The sequence below is a fragment of the Aulonocara stuartgranti genome (genome assembly GCF_965226115.1).
Source record: "Aulonocara stuartgranti genome assembly, chromosome: 8".
NCBI classification, from domain to species: Eukaryota; Metazoa; Chordata; class Actinopteri; order Cichliformes; family Cichlidae; genus Aulonocara; species Aulonocara stuartgranti.
The window spans coordinates 8,491,141-8,503,286 of NC_138959.1; the positions used below are offsets into that span (position 1 = coordinate 8,491,141).

General features: G+C 41.1%; 1 protein-coding gene across 2 annotated transcripts in view; it reads right to left on the reverse strand.

The window, feature by feature from the left end:
• Positions 1–2,457: 2,457 nt before the first annotated feature.
• Positions 2,458–12,146, reverse strand: part of LOC309713110 (glutamate receptor ionotropic, NMDA 2C-like) — a 67,817-nt gene continuing 58,128 nt past the window's right edge. For both annotated transcript variants that reach the window (XM_082544468.1, XM_082544469.1), the window contains 3 exons: positions 9,716–9,903; positions 7,804–8,036; positions 2,458–5,338 (listed from right to left, as the gene is read on the reverse strand). In XM_082544468.1, the coding sequence (XP_082400594.1) occupies positions 3,779–5,338; positions 7,804–8,036; positions 9,716–9,903 (1,981 nt within the window). In that variant the 3' untranslated portion in view covers positions 2,458–3,778. The remainder of the gene's footprint in view (positions 5,339–7,803; positions 8,037–9,715; positions 9,904–12,146) is intronic.

Below are 12,146 nucleotides of genomic sequence, written 5' to 3' on the forward strand. Positions count from 1 at the left end.
AATGGTGCTGATGTGTTACAGTTACATAAATGTGGAGAGATCTGGTCACAGAGCCCCAGATGGCCTGATAGCATGTAGAGGGTGTTTACTGATGGCTGGGATGAATTACTTTCCCCACAGCAGAATGGAGAAGCTCTTCCAGATGTTAATGTGTAACAAAGAAGTGAAACGTGCAGTTCTTAAAACCTCCATCTGAAGAAGGTTATTTTAGATTATGCTATATTTAGATTATGTTTTTATTAGCACAAGTACATCATTCTCCACTGTATACATTGCTGCTTCATAGATTACAAGTTCAAATTCAGAAGCATCCATTTTTTCCTTCTCACCAACAAAAGAAAATGACATAGATGCTTTATGATATAGAGATGGGCATCTCTTCTAACTATACTTTCCTTTTGCACAACAATGCTATCAGATAGTTGTACCCAAAAAGATAAAATCCACCTTCACCAGTTCAAATCCAGGCTTTTTATCTTGGGCCAAAAAGCATGTCTTAATTACATAATTACCAAAGCCCGCTGAGCCTCTTTCTGATCTTCTAGGATGAAAAGCAGTCCAATTACCTCAAATGCTAAAAATATGGGATCAGCAGCAGAGAAGAGGATTAAATCAATATTATGGTCCAATCTAAGGCAATGCTCCAATAACAAAGAAGAAAGTAATGGAAAAATCATAGTGCTCAATGTTTTTGCTCCCGAACATTACTCATCTGGCTTCCTCAATGGAGTCTTATCTCGTTATGACAACAGCATGGAGTAAAAGGTCACCTTGGACTGAGGTATGTTATCTTTGGTTGAATTTGCTTCAGGCAGGGGTTACTGGAGAGTTAACAGCGTGCCATGATCGCCACTCTGTCAGGTTTGGTAAACGCTGACAGAAATTATGTCAAAAGTTGAAAAGTTGACAGCAGATTAGAAGTGACAGAAGAACATCACTGCCAGTTGATGGTATCTTTTTTTCTGCCTTGTATTTGTGTCACCAGCTGACATGTGACCCAAACACCAAAAGGATATTCCTCCCGGATGCTGCAGCAGATGATTGACCTCCATATGACAAGATCAGCGAAGGAGGCTTTGATCTGTGACCAGATCCTCATCTTCGTCCGCTAGTCTGTCTTTCCTGTCCTTTCTAACTTGTATATTTTCTAAGTTCTTAGTTATCAGATATCACTGTTGTGCCATTGTTTGATATTTAAGTATGTTTAACTATATTTTCTACACATATGTGTTGATTTTTGATATGTGATCAGAGGTTTGGCAAATAGAGAAGTTAGTTCAAAAGTCGTGTATGTATTAACAGATGTGTATTTACAGAGAAGTCTGAATTAAGACACTGAACAGCAGGCACTTAGCTGTGCCTCATAATCTACCACAAAATCTCTGTAACATACACACAATGACATGTTTGTATATTTTCAACATGCAACAATTCTTTACAAAAACAGTACTCACCCCTCAGAACTTGATCTTTTGTCACAGCAAAGTCACTGATAACTCAGATCCGAGGTCCTGGTGACATAGTTACTCTGCTCTCTTATCTCCTTCCTCCTTTGATCACTATTACAGCGGTCACCAACCCCTGGGCCATGGACCGGTCCGTGAGTCGTTTGGTACCAGGCCGCGAGAGTTGAGGCTCAGGTGTGAAATTTATGGTTTTCAGGGTTTTTATCATTTTTTGGCGTTATTTCTTTTTTTATTGTTTTTATCATTAACTCTGTTTCCCTGGATCTTTTCCCGGGTGTTATGAATAAATCTTCTTTTTTTTGTACTGGTACTGGTTTTATGTTGTTGCATTTATCTGCAACACCTTAAAGGCTGGTCTGTGAAAATATTGTCGGACATAAACTGGTCCGTGGTGCAAAAAAAGGTTGGAGACCGTTGCACTATTATATTACTTTACCTGCTAAACGTAATTTATAATGCCACTGTGCTGACGACATTTACTATAAACAAATTATTGCATCGTTGACGTCAACCGGTTCACGAGCGTTTTCTACAAATGACAGGAAGCTAAATCAAGAAGTACAAGTGATACATTTCCCAGCATTCCCGTCCACCATCAAAACTTTCCTGAGGCAATGCTTGTTTTAAATAATTGAGTGCAAAACGCTTGAATAAATATTTGATGCATAAAAAAAGGCTTTGGTTCACAGTCTGTCCACCTTAACATAATAGTGAACAATGTATTCTGTGTAACCTGAAGGATCCGTATGATATTCCTTTTGATTTGACCCCAGGGCTGAATAAGATTTGCGATACAGATGTGTAGCTAACCAAAATCTCTAAGGAATGTTTCCACCACCTTGTACTATGAAACTTTCTATGCTGTGATGAACTAAGGTCATGGAATCAAGTATCAGGCTACCCAGAGTACTGTAATATGGCTTTGTATTCTACTAGAATACAAATGTTCCTCAACAAAATAGGAGCAACAAAGAAGAAGTACACATGCATATTCTTTCAAAAAGGCTCTTTAATTGGTCTAAGTGATTAATTACAGGGTGAGGGAGCCAGGTAATATAGATACTAGAATAGCTTTCAATTACCTCATTTAAATTTGATCATTAAACAGTTAGAGGAGATGGGAAATAGGGACAATGAGGGAATATAAAAGAGTGGAAAAGAGGGAGTGATGAAAATCGTAATATAGGCAAACTGTAGAGTTAATACAGTAATAACAAATGTTTCAATAAATCAGCGACAGCTTTACAAAAAGAAAAACTCAGAATGTGCCAGAGGTGTATTTAGAAAAAAAGTGACTATAAATTCCTATCATATGTAGAATACATGAATATGACACTAACAGCCTCAATTAACACATTTCTCTATATTGATATAGTATTTAGGATATAGAATTGATTTAATGTCAGGCCCTGTGCGATGTTGTGCTGTACTGTAGCCTCACAGTGAGACACAGCGAGGAACGAGAGTCCATAGTTTAAGACACCTAGTGCTGGTCAATCCTGTCCTGTCGCTTTCACCAGTTTGCAGATTGTGTTCACATGGACTGCTTTCACATAGTCAATCCCTTGTCTGCCTCATCACTACATGAAGACGTGAAGATTTTAGCTCCAAAACATTATGAATATTTAATTAAGTTACCTGAAAATAACAGATGTCTCAAAATGATTATTACTTCAGTTTAGAAAACTGCTGCTGCTTTGTGTTTCTGGAATACAAGCATTTTAATACTGAATGTTTCATGTTGGAATAAAACTCTCCACGTCTGCTTTGCATCTCTCTTAAAATATCTTGCTACAATGGCTGCTTGTTTTTGGTGGTTGTGTTTAAAGATAGTCCATCTATTCGACACCCAAGACTAAATCCCAACCATCCACAATAAAATATACACAACACACACAGCATGAAAACTCTGGTTATAGTTTAACCATGCGCCAACACCATAGACTGCTGTAAATTTTGGTGCACATTGAAGCACAGAAAACACATAAGCGTTGTTCATAAGAAAGCAGCAAGTGGGTTTAACCTGCCAACGTCAGATTTCGGTAGCTTTCTTGAGGATATATTGGTAACAGTGCAGTCTTCTTTCTGTACTGATTATCGCGTCAGTTCAACATATCCGTAAAATCTGGCGAGCCAAAACTTTGTTCTTTACCACATAAAGTCACATCGAAAATCAACAGTTACTTCAAGTCACACACTTTACCCTTTTACGTTAATCTAACCAATAAACTCTCTCCACAGTGGTAATGTTTTAATGTCCTGTCAACTGTATAACCACAATTTTCACCTTTTGAGGTCCTAGAGGTGTCCAATCAAACTTCAGATTCCAAGCTGGACACCCGTCGCCAGGGCCTAAGTACACAGGGGCTCCCCACAGGCTGCCCCCCTGCTCCCTGACCTACCTGAGCCTCTGATCCAGTCTGGGACCCCTGATAGACCCCGTAGGCTCCATACACACTGTCCTGGTACAACAGAGCCCGCTGCCCCCCACACCCCCCACCACCACAAGCCAACAGCTGGCAAACTGGGCTGGATCCTGGGTGATTGCTAGCAGTCTGGCTGTGGTGCTGCAAGTCCAGAGGACCATGGTAGAGGGGGAGTCCAGGGTATGAGTTCAGGTAATGTGCATACTGTCTGCTGAGCAAGCTGGTGGCTCTCCGTACCACGCCCCGCCCTATCCCAGTCCCATGTTGCACTGCTTCTCCATATGTTGGTAGGTGGGTTGAGTGCGAGTAGCGCAGCCGCTGGCCCTTACGCCCATTGGGCTTCCTTTGGTCCTCCCTTATATGGAGGTAGGCCTGGTTCCTCGGGAGGCACAGGTTGTTTCGAAGATGTGCAGGATTGTATGCCTTAGCAGGTGTAGTTTGAGTAAGAATACATGGGAAGAGGTCTGGAAGGGTTGAAGGTGATTGACTGGACAGGGAAGACTGGGATTCATCAAGCTGGTGGATCTGCTCGCTACCCCATGTTGCTTTGAGAAAAGAGGGGCGTCTGTGCCTGCGTCTGCCTCTCAGCACAAGGTCCTCCGGTGGCCAAGAGCCGTAGTTCTCTACACGCGGAGGCATCGTCTCCCCTGTGTAAATATTGTCAACGCTCGGGGATGACATGTGGTTGTCTTGGAGGTGGTTGACTTTAAGCTCACTCAGACACACAGGACTTTTGTCACTCTTTTCCTGCTCCCCGTGTATTCTCCTCTCCACATCCCCATCGTCAAACTGAAAACTCTTGGACCTCCTTTTCCGTCGGGAAAACCCCAGTTGAACATGCTGGTTTTGGGGTGAGGAGGCTGGGTGAGAGGTGTAGATGTCAGGTAGCTGGAGATCGGTGCAGGGAATGAAGGACGAGTGTGAGTGGGTGTCTACATAGAGTCTCCCGGTGGTTTGGTAGTGGTGTGGATGTTGATGAGGGAGTGGCTCTCCAACGGCCAAGTGGGGACTGCTGAGGCTGGAAACAGGAAGTGGTCTGTCATACAGACATGAAGTAGAGCGTGTTGGTAGTGTGTAGCGCAGTGGTGTGGGCCTGCTCATACCCCTCTGCTGTTTCAGAGAGGTTACAGCAGTCAGAGGTGGGGTTAGAGACTGCTGAGGAAGAGAGCAATGATTCTCTGTAATATAAGCAAACCCTGCTGGTACAGCTTCTGTGGCAACTTGTGGAACACGAACAGGCAAGCTGCCACCATGTCGACTCAGCTGTTCAATGGTCTTGGTGGCGTTGTCCAGGGAGCTCTCTACATTAGCGGTGGAGACCAAATCCTTTGCAGTTCGAAGCATCTTAAGCATATTTGCTTGCGCGTAATTGGAGGTCAAATCAGGTTTGGCCAAACCAGACGAACGCCCAGTATCCTCCACTCCATTGAAGCAACTGTAAATACCCTGAAAGATAAACGAGAGGGACAAAAAAAAACAAATAAAGAATGAAGACAAGACGTGAGAAAAATTCTTTGCCCCCAAAGATCTTTTTAAGGACTACTTTGGCATTACCTTGAAATACGGTTTAGTTTCTTTTATATGTTTGTATTTCATCTGATCTAATGAGAAAGGCTGAGCTGCATTACAATACAATGTTGTGTGTTATAATAGACCACTGCTGGTTATAACTACAGTGAGAGTTGGTGAATCCTTATTTATAGCTGCTGTCTGTGTTTCTAATATTAGGAAGAAACAGTGAACATAGTGGTGGTTCAGGCAGGGTTCAAGAAGTCAATCTCTGCAACAGTCTTGGCCACACTACTGAAGCTGCTTTAGGCTACTCTCAGCTGTGGTGTGTCTGCAAGCAACTTTGCAACCCACCTCCATCTCAGCTTCTCCTCTTAATGATGTCAGTGATTCTGGCTGTAGCTGTGCATTGGATGTTAACCTGACATATGTTGGTTGCACATATCTGAGGGAAGCACAACAGGTTCAAATAATACTAGTCCTATTCTAGCTGGATATGTCTTTCACAGATTGAACCAACGGCACATATCCAGCCACAGCTTCATCTGTCACAGCAGGAAGAGAAGCTACCGTTCTGCTTACATCCAGATGTCTACTGTCTGTACTGCAATACTTCTCTCAATTACCGCAGACAAGAATGACTCAAAAGACAAGAAAACAGAATTTAGGAATAAATCAAGAAATCACTGGTTAGCCACAAACTGTTTAACTTTGAATCGCCCTAGTGGGAACAATTTGACAGATGAGATTTCCCCCATCTTAAAGTGATGACCCACCTCTTATATACTAAACATCCCATTGGCATAAAAATAGATTTCATTAATATCTTATCTTGTCACCAAGGCAAGTGTTAGTCACCAGTAAATTATGCATTCTCCCCGAACCCAAGGAAAAACTGTTTAAGCTGAGAGGATTGGACCAATAGTGGCACATGGGGACACATGCCTAAAGTCCCTTACAGAACAAACTGTCTCTAACTCTAACAAACAAAGAGCCAAATCCCATGACTGTTCTCTGCTTACAGTTAGCTGAGACATCCTGAAAGAGCCAAATTTAATTTGGTCCTTGGGGCCGCCCCATATGGATTAATGATCAGATAGTCATTTAGCCGTTAATCTGATAAAACCCAGATCCAGGCACAATGGTATGATTACACAGTAGAGGAGGCTGGAGTCCATAGACATTTTCCTGGCTGTAACTGAGGCCAGAGCATTTTGCCTCAATAACCACATTCCAAAACAACTGCATCAACAAACTGGGTAGTGATTTAGGCTAATTGAACATTAGGCAATCAAAGTTAAATGCTGAGTAAACATCAGAATTAGAGCTGCTTTTCATCCTTTTTTGTCTCTCCCCTCCCCTCTCATTCTTAATAAGAATACTGTACCATTTTAGCTAACATTATAACAAGGCCTTTCAATAACGCAATGTAATTGCATGCAAATACACAGCCATTTGCATTAATTTATCATCACATAAAAGCCACTTCGTGTAAAACAACATGTTAAATGAAGAAAAAACCAACCAACCACTTAGAGCCAAAATAATATACCAGCCAGTCTTTCAATCTCTCCAGCAAGCTGTTATACAACTAATCAAATTACAGGGGCCAATCAGTCACTTAACTAAATGATCAATGCAAAAATCAGTGAGGCAATTTCTCAATCCCCCTTCTGTAAATCATGCAATCAGTTATCAAACCAACCGAGGATGCATAAACAACCCAGCTCTCTCACAAAAACAACTTAATCAACTGACAAGAGGCAACCTGATAGCTGAGAGGTTAGAGCACATAACAGCCATCCATCCATTTTCTTCATCGCTTATCCAGCCAGGGTCAGAGTGAGGCTGGAGCCAATCCCAGCTGACACTGGCTAAGAGGCGGGATATACTCCGGATAGGTCACTTGTCCATCTCAGGGCTAACACAGAGATAGACAGGTGTTCGAGCTAACATCAACACATACGGCCAATTAACCTGAGGCAGGAAGCCTAAGCACCCAGAAAAAAGCCAGGTGGGCACAGGGAAATCATTCAAAGTCCACAAATAAAGGCCCCAGCCAACCAGCAGGTCAGAACCCAGCGTTAACCTCTGTACCAAAGAGCCATATCAACTGTTAAAAAAGAAGATTTAATCCAATATATGTAATATATTCATTATATATATTAAAATCAATATGTATGTCTAAATCTTTTTTGCATTTTCTGTGTCCTCACTGGACCACAGTGCAACCCTGGAACATACCAGATGTGCACAAATGCCATCAGCAGTGATCCCATCCCAATTCCCGCTTGATTTTTGCTGCCTGCTTTCTTTCTATCCTGCCTGTTTTTGTTGCTCCTATTTCCACGAAGGCAATAAATAAAACAACAAAAATCAGTGAACAAACTTGCAAATCTCACCCTGCTGATGGCCAACAGGAAGTCGAGTTTGTGAGACTTGTGAAGGGAGTGTCTTAGTTTCCAGTAAAGCAGGTGTTCCCAGGCAAAGACCAGCAAGCTGAGGCCCATAGCCACCAGTAGCATGTAGAATACACCTGCCATGTTGTCGATGTCCAACTTGCTGCTCATTACTTCGTTCTTCTCATTCTGGCAGATGCCTGACAACCAAACTGTCTCTAAGCGCTCGGTGTCTCCTAAAAGGGATGAAGGTTTATGGGAGTTAGTCAGAGACATGGCAGCTTTATAGTAACCTGAAGATAACCATTTCCATAATGAACATGTCATATGTTTTAGAGGTTTTTTACACTGTAGTTGGACAGAGCTAACTTCAGGCAACTCTGAGTTCCATAGTGTGAATGCTTGTTGTAAACAAAGCAAACAATTATTCTGGATAGATGAAGTTTTTAAGGTGATTTAAGTTTTTGGAGTAGAGCAAAGTTTTTGTTTTGTTTTGTTTTGCTTTAGAAAACAAAATATTCAAATGTCATAGGTTTCAATTTCTCATAATAAACCTATGATAATTATTATTCAGTTTGCATGACTCATTCTGTATTGCGGCCTAGGAATCGTAACAATTGGGGGCTCGTCCAATATTCCCACCTTTAATTTTGGGAAAATGTGAGTAAATATAGTCTAGTTGTTGGTTTAGTGGACTGTATGATTTGCACTTGTCTTTCCACTTTCCCTGGCCACATTAATGGCCCAGTCACAGGGCAAAGGGTTATTAAATGTTGATGATTTCCTTCTATTAAATTAACCCTACATATTGGGGAGAAATGTGCTCAGATTGGAGTGTGTTTAATTTGGTTTATTGTTCTTTTTGCACACACATCATATGCCACACACTTGCCAGCTCATCCATGCACTGCTTCACACCACTGATATGAATTTACACTCATCATGATTATTATTAAGTTTAATTAACCTGTGGTAATCCTTATTCATTTGGTGGTGCAACTTCATTCTTTGTTGCCTATGAGCTGACCATATATAGTGGAGATCTGTGTGGCTGGAACACAGGTATGTCTAACTGAAGTGAATATTTCCATCTGTGGAGATACTGTATAGCTTTAATGTGAATATGTGAATTATAAAGGGAGATATTAAGTGCATATTATACTGTATATTTAGGTAATTATTAATGTTTTTTAAAATTCAACAAAGTTTTGGACCAAAACTCAAAGATATGTATGCATAAGGTGTACACAAAAGCTTTATACATATGCATATTTTGTCTTCTTTGTTTTTCTGGTCATGTTAATGCATTCCCCTGTTCCAATACAGCACAATATATCAGAGAACGTAAGGTCCCTGAACATATCTCCATTAAATATCATTACCACAAAAGCCACCCCTCTAGGCCTCTGAACAGGTGGCCACCTCTTGAGCTGAGCTCTCCCCAGCGGCCCATTTTATCACCCAGTTACCGTATGTTGACCATAAACACACTGTTAGTTACATCATCACGGAAAACTCGGAGTGAGTGTGAGTGTGTGCGTATGCGGGGAGGGTGCTCTTAAGCTCTCAGAGGAGGGAGGATATTAACTCCACACCGGCGGCAGCCACCATGGTGAATGTGTTTGTGTGTATGTGTAGGTAGGACGTGTATATATATGTGTGTGTGAGTGTGTCACAGAGATAATCATATCCCTAACATTTCCTGCTGTTCTGCAGGATATTAACTCTTCCCTGTAAGCCCACTTCCCTGCTGATACAGCACACACTGAACTGGACTGACTCCAGATACATGGTGCACATACAGTGTGCCACAGAGACAGAAATAAACACAGACGTTTACAGTTGAGGAAAATCTAAAAGTGTGTGCAGGTACGAGATGTACTTTTGAAAATGAAAGATTTGGATCTGTGCCTACCATCTCCAAGGAACTGCAACAGTGCTAGATCAATAGGTCGTTTCCAGCGTGAGTCTTTCTCCAGAGCGATGCCATACCCCGTGGTGGCAAACACTTTCCCACTGCCGATGGTCACCAGTTTGCAGCCCTCATCCTTCCCGGCCATGTAGTTTAAAACAGCAGCATCATAAATGAAGGCGTCCAGCTTCCTGCATGCAAATGGAGTATCTTAAGTGTAGTGGCTGTTTGATGTTTTTATATATACATATATATATTACTTAAAATGTTCTCTGTATGATTTTATTTCCACCCTGATGAAGCTTCAAATCCAAATGCATCAGTCAGTCAATAAAGTTATTCTATATATTACAAGTTCTGCTGGATTTTTCAGACTGTAAGCTGTCCTCATGAACCACAGACGTAGGTGAAGTTGTTCCAGAATCCCCTGCACCGTGTGTTTCACTGCCTAACTTTACCCTCCTTCTGATTTCTCTTTTCCGTTTTGCATATTTGTCATATTTGCATGTGTTAGATCATGAACACATTTTAATATTAGACAAAGATTACAGAGTAAACACAAAATGTATTTTTTTTTAAATAATGACTTCTTTTATCAAGCAAGTAAAGTTATCCAAACCTACCTGGTCCTGTGTGGAAAAGCAGTTACATCCTAAACGTAAGTAACTAACAACCTGGCTGTGACAAGAATTGCAATCAAGTGTTTGTGAAAACTGGCAACTGATGGCAGCAGATGGCCGCCCCACCCTGAGCCTGGTTCTGCTGGAGTTTATATCCTGGTAAAAGGAGTTTTTCCTTCCCACTATCGCCAAGTGCTTTCTCCTCGGTGGTCTTTGGCTGTATTATTGCAGGATCTTTATCTTATAAATAAAGCGCCTTGAGACAACAGATTAATTTTGTGCTATTTGAATTGAATTGAATAGATGAAGGCATCTTGAAGCAGCAAAGCAGCCCCAGACCATCGCACTACCACAGCCATGTCTGACTGCTGGTACCATGTCAGGACTCAGAGCTTCCAAAATGTTTGTCTTGTCAGGCCACTAAATATTTTCCCCAAACTCTTAGGGATGATCAAGATTTGGCAAATGTGAGAAGAGCTTTGAGTTCTTTTTGGTCAACAGTGGTTTTCGCCTTGGAACTCTCCCATGAATATCATTTTTTCCCAGTCTCTGAAGGCCCAGTGAGGCCTGCAGTTCCTTAGATGTTGTTCTGGGCTCTTGGAATAACTTTGCTAAACCAGCCACTGCTCCAAGTTTTGTCTATTTGTGGGTAATCACTCTCATCGCAGTTTAGTGGAGTATCAAAGCCTTAGAAACTGCTTTGTAAAGCTTTCCAGAGTAATAGACATCAGCGTGACTTCAGTGTCTTTAGAGGGTGGCATAATTATATGATGCTTTTTCGACAGGTGTAACCGTAATCATGCCTAAGAATGGTTTGTGACATTTAACTCAAATTAAAACAAAAAAAAGGTTAATCGCAGTTAATTCATGTTCCAACAAGAGTTGGGTGTATTTTTTCACAAAGCACCAGCATCAGCTTCGATAGAATTTCTCCCTTAGTGAATTTTTTTTGTACTTACTGAGTTGTGTACTCTGTGTGTAGTTTGGGGTATTTTAGCCTATCAAATAGGAATGTGGTATTTTACTTACTACAGCCCACATTCTGCCTTCTAGTCCGACATTACTGTCAGTTAATTTAAAAAGCAATCAACTAGTTTGAATCTTGTTTGATAGTAGAAATTCATCAAAAAGAAGCTTTACTCAGCTTTTTTTTAAAGTATAATGCCAAATTTAAATGCACCAGTTGAGAGCCTCTCTCTTACAACACTCTGAAGAGTCTCGAACAGAAACCCAGGCTGTCGGATACAAGGATATCGTTGGACCCCAAAGCTACAGCTAGAGGCTCTGTGAGGCTGAATTAAGATAAAAAACACTTTGGGCAAAGAGGTAACGTCAACGGGTTCACAATGACAGGCAAGTATTCACGGGCTAATATCTGTTCCCTGCAGACAGTGACTGTCTGCAACAAAATTGAGTTGGTTGGATAAAGTTTAAAGTTAGGACATTGCATTAGATTAAAAAGTCAAAGGATCAACACAATAGTTACGATTTATGCTCTTGGGCTCATGGATACCTGCACTAAATTTAATGGAATCTATCTCACTCTCTATCTGACACCAAAGTATCTGATACAATTACTTCATCATCTCGCCACCGTGAATGCTTTTGCAGAATTTCAGAGCAGTCCATAAGTCGGTGGTCTTTTACGTCTGGAACTGACTGACAACACACTCCATCAGGTGCATTACTAATTAAAGGTAAACAAGAAAGAAAGAAAGAAAGAAAGAAAGAAAGAAAGAAAGAAAGAAAGAAAGAAAGAAAGAAAGAAAGAAAGAAAATGTTGGATCAGATGTCTGAAAATCTATTTTTATTTC